This window comes from Salmo salar, chromosome 19 (assembly GCF_965601325.2).
Source record: "Salmo salar chromosome 19, fSalSal1, whole genome shotgun sequence".
NCBI classification, from domain to species: Eukaryota; Metazoa; Chordata; class Actinopteri; order Salmoniformes; family Salmonidae; genus Salmo; species Salmo salar.
Window position 1 is genome coordinate 73705089 of NC_138309.1, and position 22412 is coordinate 73727500.

Genomic DNA, 22412 nt, shown 5'->3' on the forward strand with positions numbered 1-22412 from the left:
AAATACAGCAGTTTAAACAAGCAAGAAAACAGCAGCCTGTGTGTGTGTGTGTGTGTGTGTCCAGTGCTCTATGGAGACTCAGTCATGTTCTACCAGACTAATTAACTGAATCAACAGAGTAAAGAGCAGTGGAGTGGCACTGGACACACACACATACACACACATATACACTCACACAAAACCAATGCACAAACGTGTGTGTGTGTCCAGGTTGGGTTATCAGAGACACAGAGTAACTGATACCGTGGCTCTTCCTTGGGGTTTTTGGGACAGACACAGAGTAACTGATACCGTGGCTCTCCCTGGGGGTAGGGGGACAGACACAGAGTAACTGATACCGTGGCTCTCCCTGGGGGTAGGGGGACAGACACAGAGTAACTGATACCGTGGCTCTCCCTGGGGGTAGGGGGACAGACACAGAGTAACTGATACCGTGGCTCTCCCTGGGGGTAGGGGGACAGACACAGAGTAACTGATACCGTGGCTCTCCCTGGGGGTAGGGGGACAGACACAGAGTAACTGATACCGTGGCTCTCCCTGGGGGTAGGGGGACAGACACAGAGTAACTGATACCGTGGCTCTCCCTGGGGGTAGGGGGACAGACACAGAGTAACTGATACCGTGGCTCTCCCTGGGGGTAGGGGGACAGACACAGAGTAACTGATACCGTGGCTCTCCCTGGGGGTAGGGGGACAGACACAGAGTAACTGATACCGTGGCTCTCCCTGGGGGTAGGGGGTCAGACACAGAGTAACTGATACCGTGGCTCTCCCTGGGGGTAGGGGGACAGACACAGAGTAACTGATACCGTGGCTCTCCCTGGGGGTAGGGGGACAGACACAGAGTAACTGATACCGTGGCTCTCCCTGGGGGTAGGGGGACAGACACAGAGTAACTGATACCGTGGCTCTCCCTGGGGGTTGGGGGACAGACACAGAGCAACTGATACCGTGGCTCACCCTGGGGGTAGGGGGACAGACACAGAGTAACTGATACCGTGGCTCTCCCTGGGGGTAGGGGGACAGACACAGAGTAACTGATACCGTGGCTCTCCCTGGGGGTAGGGGGACAGACACAGAGTAACTGATACCGTGGCTCTCCCTGGGGGTAGGGGGACAGACACAGAGTAACTGATACCGTGGCTCTCCCTGGGGGTAGGGGGCCAGACACAGAGTAACTGATACCGTGGCTCTCCCTGGGGGTAGGGGGACAGACACAGAGTAACTGATACCGTGGCTCTCCCTGGGGGTAGGGGGACAGACACAGAGTAACTGATACCGTGGCTCTCCCTGGGGGTAGGGGGTCAGACACAGAGTAACTGATACCGTGGCTCTCCCTGGGGGTAGGGGGACAGACACAGAGTAACTGATACCGTGGCTCTCCCTGGGGGTAGGGGGACAGACACAGAGTAACTGATACCGTAGCTCTCCCTGGGGGTAGGGAGACAGACACAGAGTAACTGATACCGTGGCTCTCCCTGGGGGTAGGGGGACAGACACAGAGTAACTGATACCGTGGCTCTCCCTGGGGGTAGGGAGACAGACACAGAGTAACTGATACCGTGGCTCTCCCTGGGGGTAGGGGGACAGACACAGAGTAACTGATACCGTGGCTCTCCCTGGGGGTAGGGGGACAGACACAGAGTAACTGATACCGTGGCTCTCCCTGGGGGTAGGGGGACAGACACAGAGTAACTGATACCGTGGCTCTCCCTGGGGGTAGGGGGACAGACACAGAGTAACTGATACCGTGGCTCTCCCTGGGGGTAGGGGGACAGACACAGAGTAACTGATACCGTGGCTCTCCCTGGGGGTAGGGGGACAGACACAGAGTAACTGATACCGTGGCTCTCCCTGGGGGTAGGGGGACAGACACAGAGTAACTGATACCGTGGCTCTCCCTGGGGGTAGGGGGACAGACACAGAGTAACTGATACCGTGGCTCTCCCTGGGGGTAGGGGGACAGACACAGAGTAACTGATACCGTGGCTCTCCCTGGGGGTAGGGGGACAGACACAGAGTAACTGATACCGTGGCTCTCCCTGGGGGTAGGGGGACAGACACAGAGTAACTGATACCGTGGCTCTCCCTGGGGGTAGGGGGACAGACACAGAGTAACTGATACCGTGGCTCTCCCTGGGGGTAGGGGGTCAGACACAGAGTAACTGATACCGTGGCTCTCCCTGGGGGTAGGGAGACAGACACAGAGTAACTGATACCGTGGCTCTCCCTGGGGGTAGGGAGACAGACACAGAGTAACTGATACCGTGGCTCTCCCTGGGGGTAGGGGGACAGACACAGAGTAACTGATACCGTGGCTCTCCCTGGGGGTAGGGGGACAGACACAGAGTAACTGATACCGTGGCTCTCCCTGGGGGTAGGGGGACAGACACAGAGTAACTGATACCGTGGCTCTCCCTGGGGGTAGGGAGACAGACACAGAGTAACTGATACCGTGGCTCTCCCTGGGGGTAGGGGGACAGACACAGAGTAACTGATACCGTGGCTCTCCCTGGGGGTAGGGAGACAGACACAGAGTAACTGATACCGTGGCTCTCCCTGGGGGTAGGGGGACAGACACAGAGTAACTGATACCGTGGCTCTCCCTGGGGGTAGGGGGACAGACACAGAGTAACTGATACCGTGGCTCTCCCTGGGGGTAGGGGGTCAGACACAGAGTAACTGATACCGTGGCTCTCCCTGGGGGTAGGGGGACAGACACAGAGTAACTGATACCGTGGCTCTCCCTGGGGGTAGGGAGACAGACACAGAGTAACTGATACCGTGGCTCTCCCTGGGGGTAGGGGGCCAGACACAGAGTAACTGATACCGTGGCTCTCCCTGGGGGTAGGGGGTCAGACACAGAGTAACTGATACCGTGGCTCTCCCTGGGGGTAGGGGGTCAGACACTGAGTAACTGATACCGTGGCTCTCCCTGGGGGTAGGGGGTCAGACACAGAGTAACTGATACCGTGGCTCTCCCTGGGGGTAGGGAAACAGACTCAGAGGCACACAGAAACAGCTTGGTTGATGTTTTTTTTATTAAAAATCGGCACACATCCATACTCTTCATCTTTAGAACACTGGAATATAAAAGTCTATTTTACTTTCACGGAGAGCAATGACCAAGAAAAAAACAAGACACTTTCTCTTTGTCATCTGAAAGAAAGAAAGAAAGGAGGGAAGGAAGGAAGGAAGGAAGGAGGGAAGGAATGAGTCTAAAACCGGAAGGAAGGCCACAGTGAGGGGTTGCAATGAAAACCTTGTAATTTGACGCACACAGACACAAACAGGAGGAATAGGTGTTCCAGGTGTTTTGAGTACCGTGGTGACAGACAGGTGAGAACTTGAGGCCACTCCCCTGATGTAGAGCACTCCAATCAGCTTGCAGGAAACAAACAAATAAACAAGCCTTTTCAACACAAACAAACTAACAGACGGAGGGAGAGAGGGAGGGAGGGAGTGAGTGAGGGAGGGAGTGAGGGAGGGAGGGAGGGAGGGAGGGAGGGAGGGAGGGAGGGAGGGAGTGAGTGAGGGAGGGAGGGAGTGAGGGAGTGAGGGAGGGAGGGAGGGATTGGGAACGTCTGTCATTTTTGTTGTTGTTTTTTGGCACAAACTAGTTCGGCTGAACTCTGCCTCGGGATGATGTTAAACTCTGGCTGCAGTGTGTGGTGATGTCATCAGTGTGCGCAGCGGAGGGGTGAAGGGTCATTTAGCTAAACTCTTCTTAATCTGCTCCACCTCGATCTGAAAAACACAAACACCAAATGTATAGATAAGATGAAACTATCAGTAGTAAATGCATGTTGTTAAGCACTAGACAGGGAGCATCACCATGTGTGTGTGTGTGTGTGTATATTCACCTGTAGAGTAATGCGGATCCTCTTCTCCTCTTCCAGGTCACTAGACAACTGCTTCATCTCCTGCCTGGGACAGAGACAATACACGCACACTATTAACACACACGCAAACTCATATGCACACGCCACACACACACACACACACACACACACACACACACACACACACACACACACACACACACACACACACACACACACACACACACACACACACACACACACAACCGATGTGAAATGGCTAGTTAGTTAGCGGTGGTGCGCGCTAATAGCATTTCAATCAGTGACGTCACTCGCTCTGAGACTTGAAGTAGGGTTTCCCCTTGCGTTGCGGCGCGATGGGTAACGATGCTTCGTGGGTTGTCAGTTGTTGATGTGTGCAAGGGTCCCTGGTTCGAGCCCAGGTTGGTGCGAAGAGAGGGACGGAACCTACACTGTTACACACACACACACACACACACACCTGTGTTGGCTCTTCAGCAGTTCTACGGAGGCTCTCAGCTCTCTAAGCTGTCCTCTCAGCTCCTCCAGGGTGGGTGTTGGCCTACGCTCAGGGGAGGGACTTAAACCGGAAGAGGTGTGGTTTACAGTTGAAGGGGATGGGCTTGTTGGGTGGAGGGCCAGGCTTCCTGTGGAAAGTGGGGGGAGGACCGCAGGCTTGGGGGGCAGCACACACTTACTGTCAGGTACCTGTGGGGTTTATCACAAATCAGGATACATGAGTTAGCCAGCTAACTTACTGTCAGGTACCTGTGGGGTTTATCACAAATCAGGATTCATGAGTTAGCCAGCTAACTTACTGTCAGGTACCTGTGGGGTTTATCACAAATCAGGATTCATGAGTTAGCCAGCTAACTTACTGTCAGGTACCTGTGGGGTTTATCACAAATCAGGATTCATGAGTTAGCCAGCTAACTTACTGTCAGGTACTTGTGGGGTTTATCACAAAACAGGATTAATGAGTTAGCCAGCTAACTTACTGTCAGGTACCTGTGGGGTTTATCACAAATCAGGATTCATGAGTTAGCCAGCTAACTTACTGTCAGGTACCTGTGGGGTTTATCACAAATCAGGATTCATGAGTTAGCCAGCTAACTTACTGTCAGGTACCTGTGGGGTTTATCACAAATCAGGATTCATGAGTTAGCCAGCTAACCTACTTACATTTTTATTAAAAATGCCACATTTATTAGGAAAATATGCTTGAAATGGGCATGGATTGATTATATTGTTCTACAGCTACCCATATTCAAGTCTAGGTTCATTAAGGAACCTGAAACCTTTGCTATTTCTCAATGTTTATCAAAGTTAGTTGGCTAACTTGATTGTCCTGCTTTGTAGTATAATCCCCTGTGTATACACACAGACAACATACACTCTGATTCACAGCTAAGATACAGGTTAATCATGAAAACAATTCTTACAGTGATGGTGAGAAGTGCTTTCCTCTTAGAGACATCTACTGGTCTTGGACACAAGGAGTCCTGCTCCTCCTCCTTGTCTCTGTCCTTCTCACTCTTCTCCTCCTCCACCGCAGGAAAGTTCAGCAAGTCAATACTGGACAGAGAAGACTGAAAGAGAGAAGAGGAAGTAGAGAGCAAGAGAGAGAGAGAAGGGTGTCATCAACACGTTACGGGAAAAAGTATGTGTGTGTGTGTTTGTGTGTGTGTGTGTGCAGGCACGTGCACAGATAGAGCCCTATGGGTGCTGGAGCACTTGCTCTTTTTATTAAAAGATGATTTGACCATTAAACTAGATGACTTCTCATAAACTCTGAATCTCTAATGATTTGACCACCTAACTAGATGACTTCTCATAAACTCTGAATCTCTAATGATTTGACCATTAAACTAGATGACTTCTCATAAACTCTGAATCTCTAATGATTTGACCACTAAACTAGATGACTTCTCATAAACTCTGAATCTCTAATGATTTGACCACTAAACTAGATGACTTCTCATAAACTCTGAATCTCTAATGATTTGACCACTAAACTAGATGACTTCTCATAAACTCTGAATCTCTAATGATTTGACCACTAAACTAGATGACTTCTCATAAACTCTGAATCTCTAATGATTTGACCACTAAACTAGATGACTTCTCATAAACTCTGAATCTCATAATGTCCCCTCCCTGCAGCCGCGTAGCAGGGTGAGTTTGAAGTTAAAATCATCAGTAGTAGGTTACTTTGGAGTTGCTAGCATGTGCTGTCTCACGGTCAGGTACAGAGAAGGGGGCAACTGCAGTCCGACTGTCAGTAGCAGAACATATTCAAATCAAGTAAAGACTAGCTTGTTTTGCAAGCATAGCCTAGATAACTAGCTGATTCATCTAGCCTACATTAGCGATGATCCGATGATAATCACTCCAGTAGTGGTTATAGCAAAGATACTTAACCTATCTCCCTTTAAATCTTTAGTTCTAGGTTGCTTAAAGGCGCTGCATAGTCAATCCGGGGTCTGCATTGGCCGTACAGCATTTACTGCGATACAGCCTCTGTAGAAGTCAGGGCATTCATACTTCTTGTGCTTTGCGGATCAGAGCAGAGCTGTTGTCAAGGATGTTGTCAAGGAAGTGTGTTCATACAGGAACTCCAGCCCCCACCTACCGTCAACCAATCATGTCAATGCGGAGCTATACGGAGCCGCATTTTACAAAATTTGGTAGGCACACGGTGATGCAGTACGGAAGGTAGGCACACGGTGATGCAGTACGGAAGGTAGGCACACGGTGATGCAGTACGGAACTCGAGTTGGCCTCTGCAAGCCTCCGGGGGCTCCGCAATTGCGTCACACCCTCAGTACAGAGCTTCCGGATCGCATCACTGGAGGAAGCATAAATTCACTTCTAGTCTACAATGTGTGATGAGTCAGTGTGTTTCTGCAAAAAATGTAGACTTATGTTAAAACAAATAATGTCGAGTTTGGCTAGAGGAACAGTAGAAAAGGATGAATGGAATTAAAGCTGGAATCCTAGTTGCTACATCCATTTAGGACTTAGAAATGAATGATCTGTGCTCATTGATTCTTTCAGAATATAACTTAGAAATGAATGATCTGTACTCATTGATTCTTGAAGAATAGAACTTAGAAATGCCTCAAGAGCTTAGTTCAACTGTCACACTTCATCAGGACCCAAAATATAAGCTTGTTTAACTCCAATGTTTGTAAACAATGTAAATATAAACAAACGCTGAAGCTTCAAAACATGGTTAAAACTATACATTTGATATCATGGATGGTCAGTCCTTGTATCCATAGCTCTATCTAGGAATTTGTTATTGTTTCAATGAAGGATTGTAGTTTTAAGTAAAATACATTTGGCCGTGGTTGAGTTTGTGCCCCCGCCGCACCCCTCTCCTGTTTTTTTAAAGCTACGGATCCAGATCACGTTCCACGCATGTATTATTTAACACACATTCTGTTCTTAGTAGCTGCTGCTCCCTTCCTGCTCTCTTTCCTCACCCTCTTCTGAACCTGGATGATGGAGCCTACTGTATCTCTGCCTCTTATTTCTGAACAGCTGAAATAAAAACGCTGCGGTGATTTGAACAAACATGCCAGGATATTATGACGGCTACAGCCATCTCTGTCTGCTGTAATGGATGTTGCAGTTGCACAAGCAAGATGCAGTCCGTGCGACATTGCATTGGAGCAAAAACAATCTGCGTTTTGTGTGACGATGTAGGCTAATCTTTGTAGTGGCTGCCATATAATAACCATTACCCAGAGTTGCTGAAAAAGAACACGACTACTTTGACTGTCTGTGTCTTGCTTGTGTTTGATATCCTGTCTAGATAGCTGCATGCAACTCCTCACTTGAGTTTTGCATTGGTGCAAAAAACCGATCTGCTAGTTTATAGGAACATGTTGCTCATGTCTATTGTGTACTACATGAAGTCTGTAGGCTACACCAGACAAAAGCTTCATCGCTGATCAAGGAGGGGGAAGCAGCAGTAGAGCACTGAGCAGCAGCTATGTTGAGCACCTGCCCCGCATGGCTGCGCATGGCCCTGTGTGTGTGTGTGTGTGTGTGTGTGTGTACACTCACTGTGCTGATGATCTGGGAGCGTGGTCTGTGTGTGTGTGTGTGTGTGTGTGTGTGTGTGTGTGTGTGTGTGTGTGTGTGTGTGTGTGTGTGTGTGTGTGTGTGTGTGTGTGTGTACACTCACTGTGCTGATGATCTGGGAGCGTGGTCTGTGTGTGTGTGTGTGTGTGTGTGTGTGTGTGTGTGTGTCTGTGTGTGTGTGTACTCACTGTGCTGATGATCTGGGAGCGTGGTCGTGTGTGTGTGTGTGTGTGTGTGTGTGTGTGTGTGTGTGTGTGTGTGTGTGTGTGTGTGTGTGTGTGTGTGTGTGTGTGTGTACTCACTGTGCTGATGATCTGGGAGCGTGGTCTGTGTGTGTGTGTGTGTGTGTGTGTGTGTGTGTGTGTGTGTGTGTGTGTGTGTGTGTGTGTGTGTGTGTGTGTGTGTGTGTGTGTGTGTGTGTGTGTGTGTGTACTCACTGTGCTGATGATCTGGGAGCGTGGTCGGGTGTGTGTGTGTGTGTGTGTGTGTGTGTGTGTGTGTGTGTGTGTGTGTGTGTGTGTGTGTGTGTGTGTGTGTGTGTGTGTGTGTGTGTGTGTGTGTGTGTGTGTGTACTCACTGTGCTGATGATCTGGGAGCGTGGTCTGCGGTCGAGGACTCTTGGTCTCATTGCGGTTGGATGGTTTAGTTTTTCTGTAGACAAGACTACAGAGTCCAAGTCAACCACATCTACACAGACACACACACACCATACAACCATTATAATGCTAATCTATAGGGACAATTCTAACATTTAACCAGAGACTAGGCAATCAAACAAACACACAGTTTCCTGATCTATAAGAAGGGTTGCTAATTCCTTGCATTTGGACAGAGAGATGAAGAGAGAAAGAGAGATAAAGAGATAAAGCCAAACCTCTGTCTCTTGAGTTAGCCGACTCCCCTGCTCTGACTGGACTAATGTCCGGTCACATAACTGTCAAATTGACCCTGATTGACCCCTTGTCCTGTCAAACTCACCAATATCTTTTGACCTGTCAGAGGCAGGATCTGGAGTCACAGCCCCACCCTCAAACTTAGGGCTCTCGCACCTGAACAGGTAGACCAAACAACAACTTTAGTGTGTGTTGATTTGTGTGTGTGTGTGTATGTGTGTGTGTGTGTGTGTGTGTGTGAACTGACGGTACAGTAGGAGGTCTCTCAGGTCTGTCAGGGCGTCGGGGAGGGAGGTGGGAGGAGCTTGTCTTTGGTGGGTGCGGCTTCTTTGGAGATTTGGATGGGAGGGTGGGCTTAGGGATCTCGCCAACCTTCACCTCCTCACCTACACACGCACACAAGTTAACAAACACATATATGTATACGGACAGGGTAAAATAGTAGGTCTCTGAATGGGAACGTCATACACACAGTCACACACGGTCAACATAGAGGTGAGGTGTCAGCCAGCTGAAGAGCTGGGGAGAGCTGCAGCATAAGGCCCAAACAGGCTGAATAGGGCTCAAACTAGCTGAATAGGGCCCAAGCAGGCTGAATAGGAACCCAAGCAGGCTGAATAGGAACCCAAGCAGGCTGAATAGGAACCCAAGCAGGCTGAATAGGAACCCAAGCAGGCTGAATAGGAACCCAAGCAGGCTGAATAGGAACCCAAGCAGGCTGAATAGGAACCCAAGCAGGCTGAATAGGAACCCAAGCAGGCTGAATAGGAACCCAAGCAGGCTGAATAGGAACCCAAGCAGGCTGAATAGGAACCCAAGCAGGCTGAATAGGAACCCAAGCAGGCTGAATAGGAACCCAAGCAGGCTGAATAGGAACCCAAGCAGGCTGAATAGGAACCCAAGCAGGCTGAATAGGAACCCAAGCAGGCTGAATAGGAACCCAAGCAGGCTGAATAGGGCCCAAGCAGGCTGAATAGGAACCCAAGCAGGCTGAATAGGGCCCAAGCAGGCTGAATAGCCATATAGGGTAGTAGTCATAGAGAGAGCAGTAGTCAGGCTGCAGCAGACATAGCAGATCATACTGGAATAGTGCAGTATAGTATTGGTAGTAGTATAGTAGTAGTTGTATAATAGTAGTACTGTAGTAGTAGTATGGTAGTACTTCTGTTGTCATCAGATCTGTGAGGCAGAGTTTAGTATTTGTAGTAGTACTATAGTACCTTTGTTGTCGTCAGGTGGTCTATGAGGCAAGTGCTCGGGGCGCTCCGGGGGTACCTTTCTGACTTCCGATCTTTTCTCTACAGGTCACACAGGGGTCAGGGGTCAACTCAGGGAGACATTACTGACACTCCTCCCTAGGTCTTTGGTTCTCTCTCGTTCTATCTCTGTCTATCTGTCTGGTTTAATTATCTCCATAGCTAACGGTTTCTGCCTCTCTCCCTTAAACACACACAGAAAAGAGAGGAGCGGACATGGAGATAGAGAGAGCATTGAGATGCACACAAAATGGTACCAGTGTCTGAGCAGAGAAGAGCAGAGAGAGGAGAGACAGAGGATTGAGATAGAGGACAGGTAAGGAGAGATAGAGGATGGAGATAGAGGAGAGAGAGGATTGAGATAGAGGATGGAGATAGAGAGAGATAGAGGATTGAGATAGAGGATTAAGATAGAGGATTAAGACAGGAGAGATAGAGGATGGAGATAGAGGAGAGATAGAGGACTGAGATAGAGGATTGAGATAGAGGACAGGTAAGGAGAGATAGAGGATGGAGATAGAGGATGGAGATAGAGGACTGAGATAGAGGACTGAGATAGAGGATTGAGATAGAGGAGAGAGAGGATTGAGATAGAGGATGGAGATAGAGGAGAGAGAGGATTGAGATAGAGGATGGAGATAGAGGACTGAGATAGAGGATTGAGATAGAGGACTGAGATAGAGGATTGAGATAGAGGATGGAGAGAGAGGAGAGAGAGGATTGAGATAGAGGACTGAGATAGAGGATTGAGATAGAGGATGGAGAGAGAGGATTGAGATAGAGGACTGAGATAGAGGATAGAGATAGAGGATTGAGATAGAGGATGGAGAGAGAGGGTTGAGATAGAGATAGAGGACAGGTAAGGAGAGATAGAGGATGGAGATAGAGAGAGATAGAGGACAGGTAATGAGAGATAGAGGATGGAGATGGAGGAGATAGAGGATGGAGAGAGAGGATTGAGATAGAGGATGGAGATAGAGGATGGAGATAGAGGACTGAGATAGAGGACTGAGATAGAGGATTGAGATAGAGGATGGAGAGAGAGGGTTGAGATAGAGATAGAGGACAGGTAAGGAGAGATAGAGGATGGAGATAGAGAGAGATAGAGGACAGGTAATGAGAGATAGAGGATGGAGATGGAGGACAGGAAAATTAGGGGAGAAAAGGGAAGAGAGGAGAGGAAAAGAGAGGTGAGGACAGGATTACCTGTGGTGTGTTTAGCTGAGGGGGCACTGGGGGGAGGCGGCTTCTTTGGTCTCTGCAAACACACACGTGCACATGCACACACACAAAGTCATTTTGCTCTCATGGAATTTCCTTCCTTGAACACTGCGATAACAGTATAAATCCAATTCTATTGTGTGTCTTACCTCTTTCTCTACATCAGGAATTAGCAGCTTGACAAAGTTATCAGGGAAGACTCCCTTTCTCCCCCCTACCTCCCCCATCCACCAACCCGCGTCAGCACAGTCCTACAACACACAGAATCCACATACGCAGGTTATACACATGCACACACCCCTCTCTCTCTCTCCCCCCCCACACACACACACACACACACACACACACACACACACACACACACACACACACACACACACACACACACACACACACACACACACACACACACACACACACACACACACACGTACCCCCCCACATTCTGAAATTGCATTTTTGTCCCCTTGAGTTTAATCATTGGAATGTAATACAAAACGAGGCAACAGTGTGCTTTAGGACCATGAGGACACCTCCAAGCGGTCGGGTAGGCTGTTTGGAGTATTAATTTGACTGGATAAAAAATAAATAATGATAATTATACCCCCCACTTCTAAAAGCGCCCCTGCACACACACACACACACACACACACACACACACACACACACACACACACACCCACACACACACACACACACACACACACACCCTGTTAATGATGGAGACGACCTCTCCCTCTTTGATTGACAGCTCGTCTTCGTTCTGGGCGTCGTACGGGAAGATGACTTTACACAGCTCACGGCCTGAGAACCAGTCAGAACAAAGACAAACTCTGAATCCCAAAAGTGTATTTCTAGCAAATCAAGAGACTCAGCATCATTATCTTATTCTAGGTATGAATCAGGAAGTGAGACAGACTGTCCAATGAGAATCTAGAATATCCCAGGCCCCTCACTCTCACCTTTCACCTTGCCCTCAGGTTCCGCCTTCATAGTTTCCGGGGCAACAGAGGGTGATTTCCTAACCTGTGCCTAGAGGAGTGGAGGGCCCCACACACACACCACACACACACACACACACCACACACACACACACACACACACACACACACACACACACACACACACACACACACACACCACACACACACACACACACACACACACACACACACACGATAATCAGGGGATCAAATCCGAACAGACTGGGCTCTGTGTGTGTGAGTGTGTTTGTTTGTTTGTATGTATAGTTGTGTGTGTGTAGTGTATAAGGGGCTGTTGTTATAAGGCTGGAATGGATCCCTACGCTATGTTTGTGGAACAAGAGTGGCTCTTCAACAGGAAACACACACACAGAGCCTGGTCTGTCTCAAACACACACTTCTCTGTTTCACACTCAGTAAACCACCCACTCTCCCTCCCCCTCCCTCCCTCTCTCACTCTCCCTCCCTCTCTCTCTCACTCTCCCACCCTTATTCACTCTTTCTCCCTCCTACCCTTCCATAGCTCACTCCATCCCTCTCTCTCCACCCAGTCTAGTCCGAGTTGTACTAATAAGAGTAGTGGGAGGCACACACACTCACCTACCAGTACACAACTGGTCAAACATCGTTAAAGTAACGTCAGACTGTGACACACAGCTGGATACTTCCTCAGCCCTCAGGTGAAGAGACATTCTAGTCTAGTACAGATGTTAACTCTAGACACAGTTTATTTTAGGGGGAACAATCTGATCCTGCATCTGTGTCTAAATGCTACTCCCCATAACTACCCATGGTAACCCCCCTCCCCAGCTAATCCCCCCCACCCCCGCACCCCCATTCATTAGAGAACTGAGACTAGACTTCCCATAAACCATCACTACAGCCACCCGCACAGCAGGACAGGCTGCTAAACATCCTACACACACAGACACACACACACACACACCGTGACACGTACCCAAACTCACATACTCAAACACACACACGACAAACATAGATTAGCACACGCATTCACACCTTGACAAGACACACCCTGAAGAAAACGTAACCCTGCCACCATCCAGACAGTCCCTTTACAAAGCAGATTCAACACTAATACAGCGAGAGACGGAAGAGGAAAAAGTCAAGAGAAAGAGAGAAAAGGAGAGAGATGTAGCTGTCTTACCCTCCACAGTGACCCAGTGTATGTCTGTGTGTGTACACGTCGGAGAAAACCCCCAATGCCTCCCTCTTCCTTCCTCCCTCCCTCCTTCCCTCCCTCCCTCAGTCCCCGTAGAGCTCTCTCTCACTGATGAAGGGAGTGTGTGTATGTGTGTTTGAATGTTTGTAATGAGAGGTACTTCCTCTGCTGTGAAACTGAAAGACAGGAAAAGGCGGAGTCTGGACTTCCTTTCTCTCATTTACACACACAAATGCTGACATAATACAGGTAACTGCCAAAATAAAGGAAACACCAACATAAAGTGTGTTAATAGGGCGTTGGACCACCACGAGCCAGAATAGCTTCAATGCATCTTGGCATAGATTCTACAAGCGTCTTGAACTCTGTTGGAGGGATGCCATACCATTCTTCCACCACAAATTCCATTATTTGGTGTTTTGTTGACGGTGGTGGAAAACGCTGTCTCAGGCGCCGCTCCAGAATGTCTCATAAGTGTTCAATTGGGTTGAGATCTGGTGACTGAGACGGCCATGGCATACGGTTCACATCATTTTCATGCTCATCAAACCATTCAGTGACCACTCGTGCCCTGTGGATGGTGACTATGGGGCATAGCAGCCAAAATAATGGCCTGCCCAGCATTTGTATACATGTTAAATGCTTAATTAACTCAGGAACCACACCTGTGTGAAAACATCTGCTTTCAATATACCTTGTATTCCTCATTTACTCAAGTGTTTCCATTGTTTTGGCAGTTACCTGTATATGCACTATTATGTGTGTGTGTGTGTGTGTGTGTGTGTGTGTGTGTGTGTGTGTGTGTGTGTGTGTGTGTGTGTGTGTGTGTGTGTCACCTTCTCTCCCTCTGTGTCGATATCTTCAGATGCAGGTCTCAGTCTGATGGGCTGGTCTTTAAAGATGTCACCGAACCCGAACCCTCGAACCTGGAGACACACATTACCACTACTATAGTTAACACAACTACACTATTACTAACTATAGTTACCACAAATACTGTTATAACACATTCAATGTATCATGACACTGTTATTAAACTACACTTACCACAAAATATATATATATATAAATATATATATATATATCTCACACACAGACACACACACACACACAGAGACACACACACACACACACACACACATTCAAAAGTTTGGGGTCACTTAGAAATGTCCTTGTTTTTGAAGGAAAAGCACATTTTTTGTCCATTAAAATAACATCAAATTGATCAGAAATACAGTGTAGACATTGTTAATGTTGTAAATGACTATTGTAGCTGGAAACGGCAGATTTTTTATGGAATATCTACATAGAGTTTCAGCCATTTTGAGCCTGTAATCGAACCCACAAATGCTGACGCTCCAGATACTCAACTAGTCTAAAGAAGGCCAGTTTTATTGCTTCTTTAATCAGGACAACAGTTTTCAGCTGTGTGAACATAATTGCAAAAGGGTTTTCTAATGATCAATTAGCTTTTTAAAATGATAAACTTGGATTAGCTAACACAAAGTGCCATTGGAACACAGGAGTGATAGTTGCTGATAATGGGCCTCTATATGCCTATGTAGATATTCCATAAAAAATCTGCCGTTTCCAGCTACAATAGTCATTTACAACATGAACAATGTCTACACTGTATTTCTGATCTATTTTATGTTATTTTAATGGACAAAAAAAGTGCTTTTCCTTCAAAAACAAGGACATTTCTAAGTGACCCCAAACTTTTGAACGGTAGTGTGTATACAGTACCAGTCAAAAATTTGGACACACCTACTCATTCCAGGGTTTTTCTTTATTTTTACTATTTTCTACATTGTAGAATAATAGTGATGACATCAAAACTATGAAATAACACATATGGAATCAAGTAATAACCAAAAAAGTGTTAAACAAATCAAAATATATTTTAGATTTGAGATTCTTCAAAGTCGCCACCCTTTGCCTTGATGACAGCTTGCACACTTTTCCAACAGTCGTGGCTGTTTTTCATGGTTCGGGCTAGGATACAATGACATTCTAGACGATTATGTGCTTCCAACTTTGTGGCAACAGTTTGGGGAAGGCCCTTTCCTGTTTCATTGTGACAATGCCCCTGTGCACAAAGCGAGGTCCATAAAGAAATGGTTTGTCAAGACAGACAGATAGATAATGACCTTTTTGGGTTGAATTTCTCCGCTGTCAGAGCGACTCTCTCCTCCATCACTCTCGCTGCCTGGACTGTCTTTACCTACACACGAAAGCACACACATATAAAATGACCATTTAGGCTTATAATTGCATTAAAAACCATCTCGAGTTCTGCAGAATCATATAACTGGATTTCCTTAAATTGTTTTCAAATGTATTCATACGCATCTGTCATTTCATGCTAATAAAAAACATTTGACCAGTGATGCATACACATGCACGAGTGTGAGTGACTCACTGGTCCTGCTGCTGCGTAGCTCCTCCTGTGATGACCTAGTGGATGTGTCTAGTGAAGCGGGGGTGTCCTCCAGCTCTCTAGTGAAGTTGGAGGGAAACATCCCTGTCTTACCATTCAGACTGCCCTCCCACCAGCCCTCCTCCACCTGAACACATGAAACATGAAGGGAGAGTGAACTTATCTGAGGGTGGAATCAAAACCACAAGGTTCTGGTCGGGAGACCTGCACACTATCAACGGCTCCAAGAAAGCTAGCTCCCATGGGGAAGTTAATATACCTGCTTATGAATGAACGCAGGGTCACTACCGAATCATAATCTGGTTTAATAGGTCTGTCATGTGGCCACAAGAGGGAGCAGTAACTACAGTAAAGAGAAAGTTGAAACACACACAGCCAAACATACAGTCCGCCTCCCATCTCACCTCCCCCAGCATTTCAGCCTCCCTTCTCACCTCCCCCAGTATGTCAGCATCCCCTCTCACCTCCCCCAGCATGTCAGCCTCCCCTCTCACCTCCCCCAGTATGTCAGCCTCCCCTCTCACCTCCCCCAGTATGTCATCCTCCCCTCCCACCTCCCCCAGTATGTCAGCCTCCCCTCTCACCTCCCCCAGTATGTCAGCCTCCCCTCTCACCTCCCCCAGTATGTCAGCCTCCCCTCTCACCTCCCCCAGTATGTCAGCCTCCCCTCTCACCTCCCCCAGTATGTCAGCCTCCCCTCTCACCTCCCCCAGTATGTCAGCCTCCCCTCTCACCTCCCCCAGTATGTCAGCCTCCCCTCTCACCTCCCCCAGTATGTCATCCTCCCCTCTCACCTCCCCCAGTATGTCAGCCTCCCCTCTCACCTCCCCCAGTATGTCAGCCTCCCCTCTCACCTCCCCCAGTATGTCAGCCTCCCCTCTCACCTCCCCCAGTATGTCAGCCTCCCCTCTCACCTCCCCCAGTATGTCAGCCTCCCCTCTCACCTCCCCCAGTATGTCAGCCTCCCCTCTCACCTCCCCCAGTATGTCAGCCTCCCCTCTCACCTCCCCCAGTATGTCAGCCTCCCCTCTCACCTCCCCCAGTATGTCAGCCTCCCCTCTCACCTCCCCCAGTATGTCAGCCTCCCCTCTCACCTCCCCCAGTATGTCAGCCTCCCCTCTCACCTCCCCCAGTATGTCAGCCTCCCCTCTCACCTCCCCCAGTATGTCAGCCTCCCCTCTCACCTCCCCCAGTATGTCAGCCTCCCCTCTCACCTCCCCCAGTATGTTGATGACATCTCCTATCTTCAGCTCTAACTCGTCCTCATTCTGGGGAACATAGCTAAATGATGCCTTACACCTCCTCTGGCGGATCTGATCTCCTGGAAAACACACACACACACACACACACACACACACACACACACACACACACACACACACACACACACACACACACACACAAATTATTTAATTATGTTCACAAATATTATTTGTAGCCCACTGCACATATACTAAACAACATATACAGTGCATTCTGAAAGTATTCAGAGCCCTTGACTTTTAAAACATTTGGTTAAGTTACAGCCTTATTCTAAAATTGAATAAATTTAAATGTTTCCTCATCAATCTACACACAATACCCCATAATGACAAAGTGAAAAAAGGTTCTTAGAAATGTTTTCCAATTTGTTAAATTTAAAACAGAAATACCTTATTTACATAAGTATTCAAACCCTTTGCTATTGTACCAAAAAATGTCTACAGCATTGAAGGTCCCCAAGAACACAGTGACCTCTATCATTCTTAATGGGAAGAAGTTTGGAACCACCAAGACTCTTCCTAGAGCTGGCCACCTGGCCAAACTGAGCAATCAGGGGAGACGGGCCTTGGTCAGGGAGGTGACCAAGAACCCGATGGTCACTCTGACAGAGCTCCAGAGTTCCTCTGTCGAGATGGGAGAACCTTCCAGAAGGTCAACCATCTCTGCAGCACTCCACCAATCAGGCCTTTATGGTAGAGTGGCCAGGCGGAAACCACTCCTCAATAAAAGGCACATGACAGCCCGCTTGGAGTTTGCCAAAAGGCACCTAAAGGACTCTCAGACCATGAGAAACAAAATTCTCTGGTCTGATGAAACCAAGATTAAACTCTTTGGCCTGAATACCAAGCATCACATCTGGAGGAAACAAAGTACTGAGTAAAGGATCTGAATACTTATGTAAATGTGATATTTCAGTTTTGTATTTTTAATAAATGTGCAAAAATGTCTAAAAAACTGTTTTTGCTTTGTCATAATGGAGTATTGTGTGTAAATTGATGAGGGGAAAAAATGATTTAATCCATTTTAAAATAAGGCTGTAACGTAACAAAATGTGGAAAAATTGAAGGGGTCTGAATACTTTACGAATGCGCTGTAATATATTGTCTCTGTCCAATGAAAACCTCTTATTTCTAAAACAGAAACATTTCAGGAAATTTAAAAAATTCAGACCGTTTCCCATTAACGAACTTCATAAGAAATGTTTAATACATTTTATTGGTCCTAGAGTCATGAAATGTTTCTGTTGAGGGGAGTTACTGCGTTCAATATATTTAAAAAAAGGCTAAAATTAAGTTAGGCGGTTTTCATCAGACGGCGACGATACATAGTACTGTTAGTATAGTGAATAATTATTTTAGTGAAAGGTAGAGCTACAAATGTGTGCATGTGTGTTGTGAGAAGGACATAGGATAACCTGACCCTAAATCCATATCTCACTAATAGGATCTGTGTTTGAGCAGGGGGATTATAACCTACCTAAGGACCTGTGTGTGTGTGTGTGTGTGTGTGTGTGTGTGTGTGTGTGTGTGTGTGTGTGTGTGTGTGTGTGTGTGTGTGTGTGTGTGTGTGTGTGTGTGTGTGTGTGTGCGCAGGGTGGGGGGGGCTTACCTTTCCTGGCTGGTCGTAGGCTGGGCTCAGACACAGGGCTTGCACTGCCATTGGAGAGATCAGACTTAGGCCCCGCCTCTCTCTTCACATCCTTCTTTATCTCCTGGACAAAGACAGACAGACAGACAGAGAGAGACAGACAGAGAGAGATAGAGAGAGACAGACAAAGAGAGATAGACAAAGAGAGAGAGACAGAGACAGACAAAGAGAGATAGAGAGAGAGAGAGAGAGACAGACAAAGAGAGATAGACAAAGAGAGACAGAGACAGACAAAGAGAGATAGACAAAGAGAGAGAGAGACAAAGAGAGATAGACAAAGAGAGAGAGAGAGAGACAGACAGAGTTTGCAAGTTTGTTTTAGATCTGTGTGTTTGTCTTGTGTCCCACCTATTAACCAGATGCTGGAGTTGTATGTCTGTCTGTAACCCCAGTGACCTAACCCTAACCCTTACCCTAACCCTTACCCCTAACCCTTACCCCTAACCCTTACCCCTTACCCTTACCCCTAACCCTTACCCCTTACCCTTACCCCTAACCCTTACCCTAACCCTACCCCTAACCCTTACCCCTAACCCCTAACCCTTACCCTTACCCTAACCCTACCCCTAACCCTTACCCCTAACCCTTACCCTTACCCTAACCCCTAACCCCTACCCCTAACCCTTACCCCTAACCCTTACCCTTACCCTAACCCTACCCCTAACCCTTACCCTAACCCTTACCCTAACCCTTACCCCTAACCCTAACCCCTAACCCCTAACCCTTACCCTTACCCCTAACCCTTACCCTAACCCCTAACCCTTACCCCTAAACCTTACCCTAACCCTTACCCCTAACCCTTACCCCTAAACCTTACCCCTAAACCTTACCCCTAACCCTTACCCTAACCCACTTATTAACCAGATGCTGGAGTTGTATGTCTGTCTGTAACCCCAGTGACCTAACCCTAACCCTTACCCTAACCCTTACCCCTAACCCTAACCCCTTACCCTAACCCTAACCCTTACCCCTAACCCTTACCCACCTATTAACCAGATGCTGGAGTTGTATGTCTGTCTGTAACCCCAGTGACCTAACCCTTACCCCTAACCCTAACCCTTACCCCTTACCCTAACCCTTACCCTAACCCTTACCCTTACCCTAACCCTTACCCCTTACCCTAACCCTTACCCTAACCCTAACCCCTAACCCTTACCCCTTACTCCTAACCCTAACCCTTAACCTAACCCTTACCCTAACCCTTAACCAACAGTGAGCAACAAGAGCCACACACACACACACCTTGCTCAACCCTAACCCTAACCCAAAACCTAACTTCATGTCCACAGCCTGGCTCAACCCTAACCCTAGCCATAATCCTAAACCTAACTTCATGTCCACAGCCTGGCTCAACCCTAACCCTAGCCATAATCCTAAACCTAGCTTCATGTCCACAGCTTGGCTCAACCCTAACCCTAAACCTAGCTTCATGTCCACAGCTTGGCTCAACCCTAACCCTAACCCTAAACCTAGCTTCATGTCCACAGCTTGGCTCAACCCTAACCCTAACCCTAAACCTAGCTTCATGTCCACAGCTTGGCTCAACCCTAACCCTAAACCTAGCTTCATGTCCACAGCCTGGCTCAACCCTAACCCTAACCCTAAACCTAGCTTCATGTCCACAGCTTGGCTCAACCCTAACCCTAAACCTAGCTTCATGTCCACAGCTTGGCTCAACCCTAACCCTAACCCTAAACCTAGCTTCATGTCCACAGCTTGGCTCAACCCTAACCCTAAACCTAGCTTCATGTCCACAGCCTGGCTCAACCCTAACCCTAAACCTAGCTTCATGTCCACAGCCTGGCTCAACCCTAACCCTAGCCATAATCCTAAACCTAGCTTCATGTCCACAGCTTGGCTCAACCCTAACCCTAAACCTAGCTTCATGTCCACAGCTTGGCTCAACCCTAACCCTAACCCTAAACCTAGCTTCATGTCCACAGCTTGGCTCAACCCTAACCCTAACCCTAAACCTAGCTTCATGTCCACAGCTTGGCTCAACCCTAACCCTAACCCTAAACCTAGCTTCATGTCCACAGCTTGGCTCAACCCTAACCCTAACCCTAAACCTAGCTTCATGTCCACAGTTAATGCAGTTATCAGTCAAATGTATTGATAAAGCCCTTTTTACATTAGCCGATGTCACAAAGTGCTGTACAGAAACCCAGCCTAAAACCCCAAACAGCAAGCGATGCAGGTGTAGAAGTTAGTGTCTTTCCCTTTCTTCTTACATAAACTATCACAAGACAGTGAAGACCTGATGTAATGTGTATGTAATGTCCTACAGCTGCAACATACACTGCCCTTTCCTTCCACACACACACACTGTGTAGTTCATAGTTCTTTAATGCATTTGTCACGATGCAGTTTCATAATCGCTGCCCTGCATCTACTATAGCTCACTGGAGCAACGACACACACACACACACACACACACACACACACACACACACACACACACACACACACACACACACACACACACACACACACACACACACACACACACACACACACACACAGTGTGTCAGAGTATAAGTGAGTATGTTTCTGTCTAGAAGGAAACCAAACTGAAATGACGAAGGGAAGAGGTTGAGATTTACAATGTCAGAACAGGAAACACCTGCTTACTGTACACGGACAGACACACACACACACACACACACGTTACTGACAATTCATGGGACCCATCTGGTGAAACCCTTTCCCTCTGAGATGAATGTTCTCCAGCTTGGTCCCCTGGGAAGCAGTATTTTTTTACATGTATTTTTGCAGCCCAGCACTAACACACCAGGGCCTGTATCCAATAAAGCTGCAATATGTCACTTTTTGGGCGACCCGACAAAATTATTACATAGAAATGTGAGTTATTCTCATTGAAAGCAAGTCTAAGAAGTGGTAGATAAGTTCTATGTGCGCTATTTCTATGCTTCGTGTTTTTAACTTTCATTTTTGCGTATTTTACTTTTGATTTTGTACACCAGCTCAAAATACAATATCCATGTAATGTTATTCATCATGATCTAAATATCAGCACTTAAATAAATAAATACAGGCCCTGATTCACTGATATCCTCTCTGCTCTATCAGCCATTGTTGATGGTGTCCCTAATGTCTGGACTCCTTCACTCTTGTGGCTGTAAAAGCATTGGATTGGTGTGAGCATGGACTAGGAGAGGGTTTTCACCATATTACTCCTGTCCTTTCCTTTTAAATCCACGAGGGGGAGTGAGCAAGGGCACACTTTAGGGAGAAGTATAATAACATTTGTAATTCTGTGGTCTGAGACAATATACACACCTGCACATGTGCGCACCCACACACACACCACAGGGTGCGTGGCATCTACAGTAAGTTCATAAGGGGAGTGAACAAATGCACACTATTGAGAAAGGGAAGAGAATCCTAACACACACACACACACACACACACACACACACACACACACACACACACACACACACACACACACACACACACAGATGATGACGATGAGTTTTACAGTATTAAAAACTGGATTAGAAAATAATGCCAGCTTGAATTTTGCTCTTTCTTTCATCCATCTCTCTCCTATCTTTCAGCTGTCCCTAGCACAT

The 22412-nt window shown here is 47.4% G+C and overlaps 1 protein-coding gene across 6 annotated transcripts in view; it reads right to left on the bottom strand.

The window, feature by feature from the left end:
* Positions 1-3022: 3022 nt before the first annotated feature.
* sh3kbp1 (SH3-domain kinase binding protein 1) overlaps positions 3023-22412 on the bottom strand; it is a 24445-nt gene continuing 5055 nt past the window's right edge. Inside the window, exons 3-19 of one of the 6 annotated variants that reach the window (XM_045702652.2) lie at positions 18778-18880; positions 17121-17227; positions 15889-16033; positions 15617-15690; positions 14303-14392; positions 12266-12335; positions 12013-12107; positions 11453-11554; positions 11289-11340; positions 10047-10124; positions 9074-9212; positions 8912-8982; positions 8511-8584; positions 5284-5430; positions 4323-4549; positions 3863-3926; positions 3023-3746 (exon numbers count right to left, since the gene is read on the bottom strand). In XM_045702652.2, coding sequence (XP_045558608.1) covers positions 3708-3746; positions 3863-3926; positions 4323-4549; positions 5284-5430; positions 8511-8584; positions 8912-8982; positions 9074-9212; positions 10047-10124; positions 11289-11340; positions 11453-11554; positions 12013-12107; positions 12266-12335; positions 14303-14392; positions 15617-15690; positions 15889-16033; positions 17121-17227; positions 18778-18880 — 1677 coding nt within the window. In that variant the 3' untranslated portion in view covers positions 3023-3707. Of the gene's footprint in view, positions 3747-3862; positions 3927-4322; positions 4550-4577; positions 4970-5283; positions 5431-8510; positions 8621-8911; positions 8983-9073; positions 9213-10046; positions 10125-11288; positions 11341-11452; positions 11555-12012; positions 12108-12265; positions 12336-14302; positions 14393-15616; positions 15691-15888; positions 16034-17120; positions 17228-18777; positions 18881-22412 lie in introns of those variants that run through there. The other 5 variants (XM_045702651.2, XM_045702650.2, XM_045702653.2 and 2 more) reach the window with 5 other exon arrangements.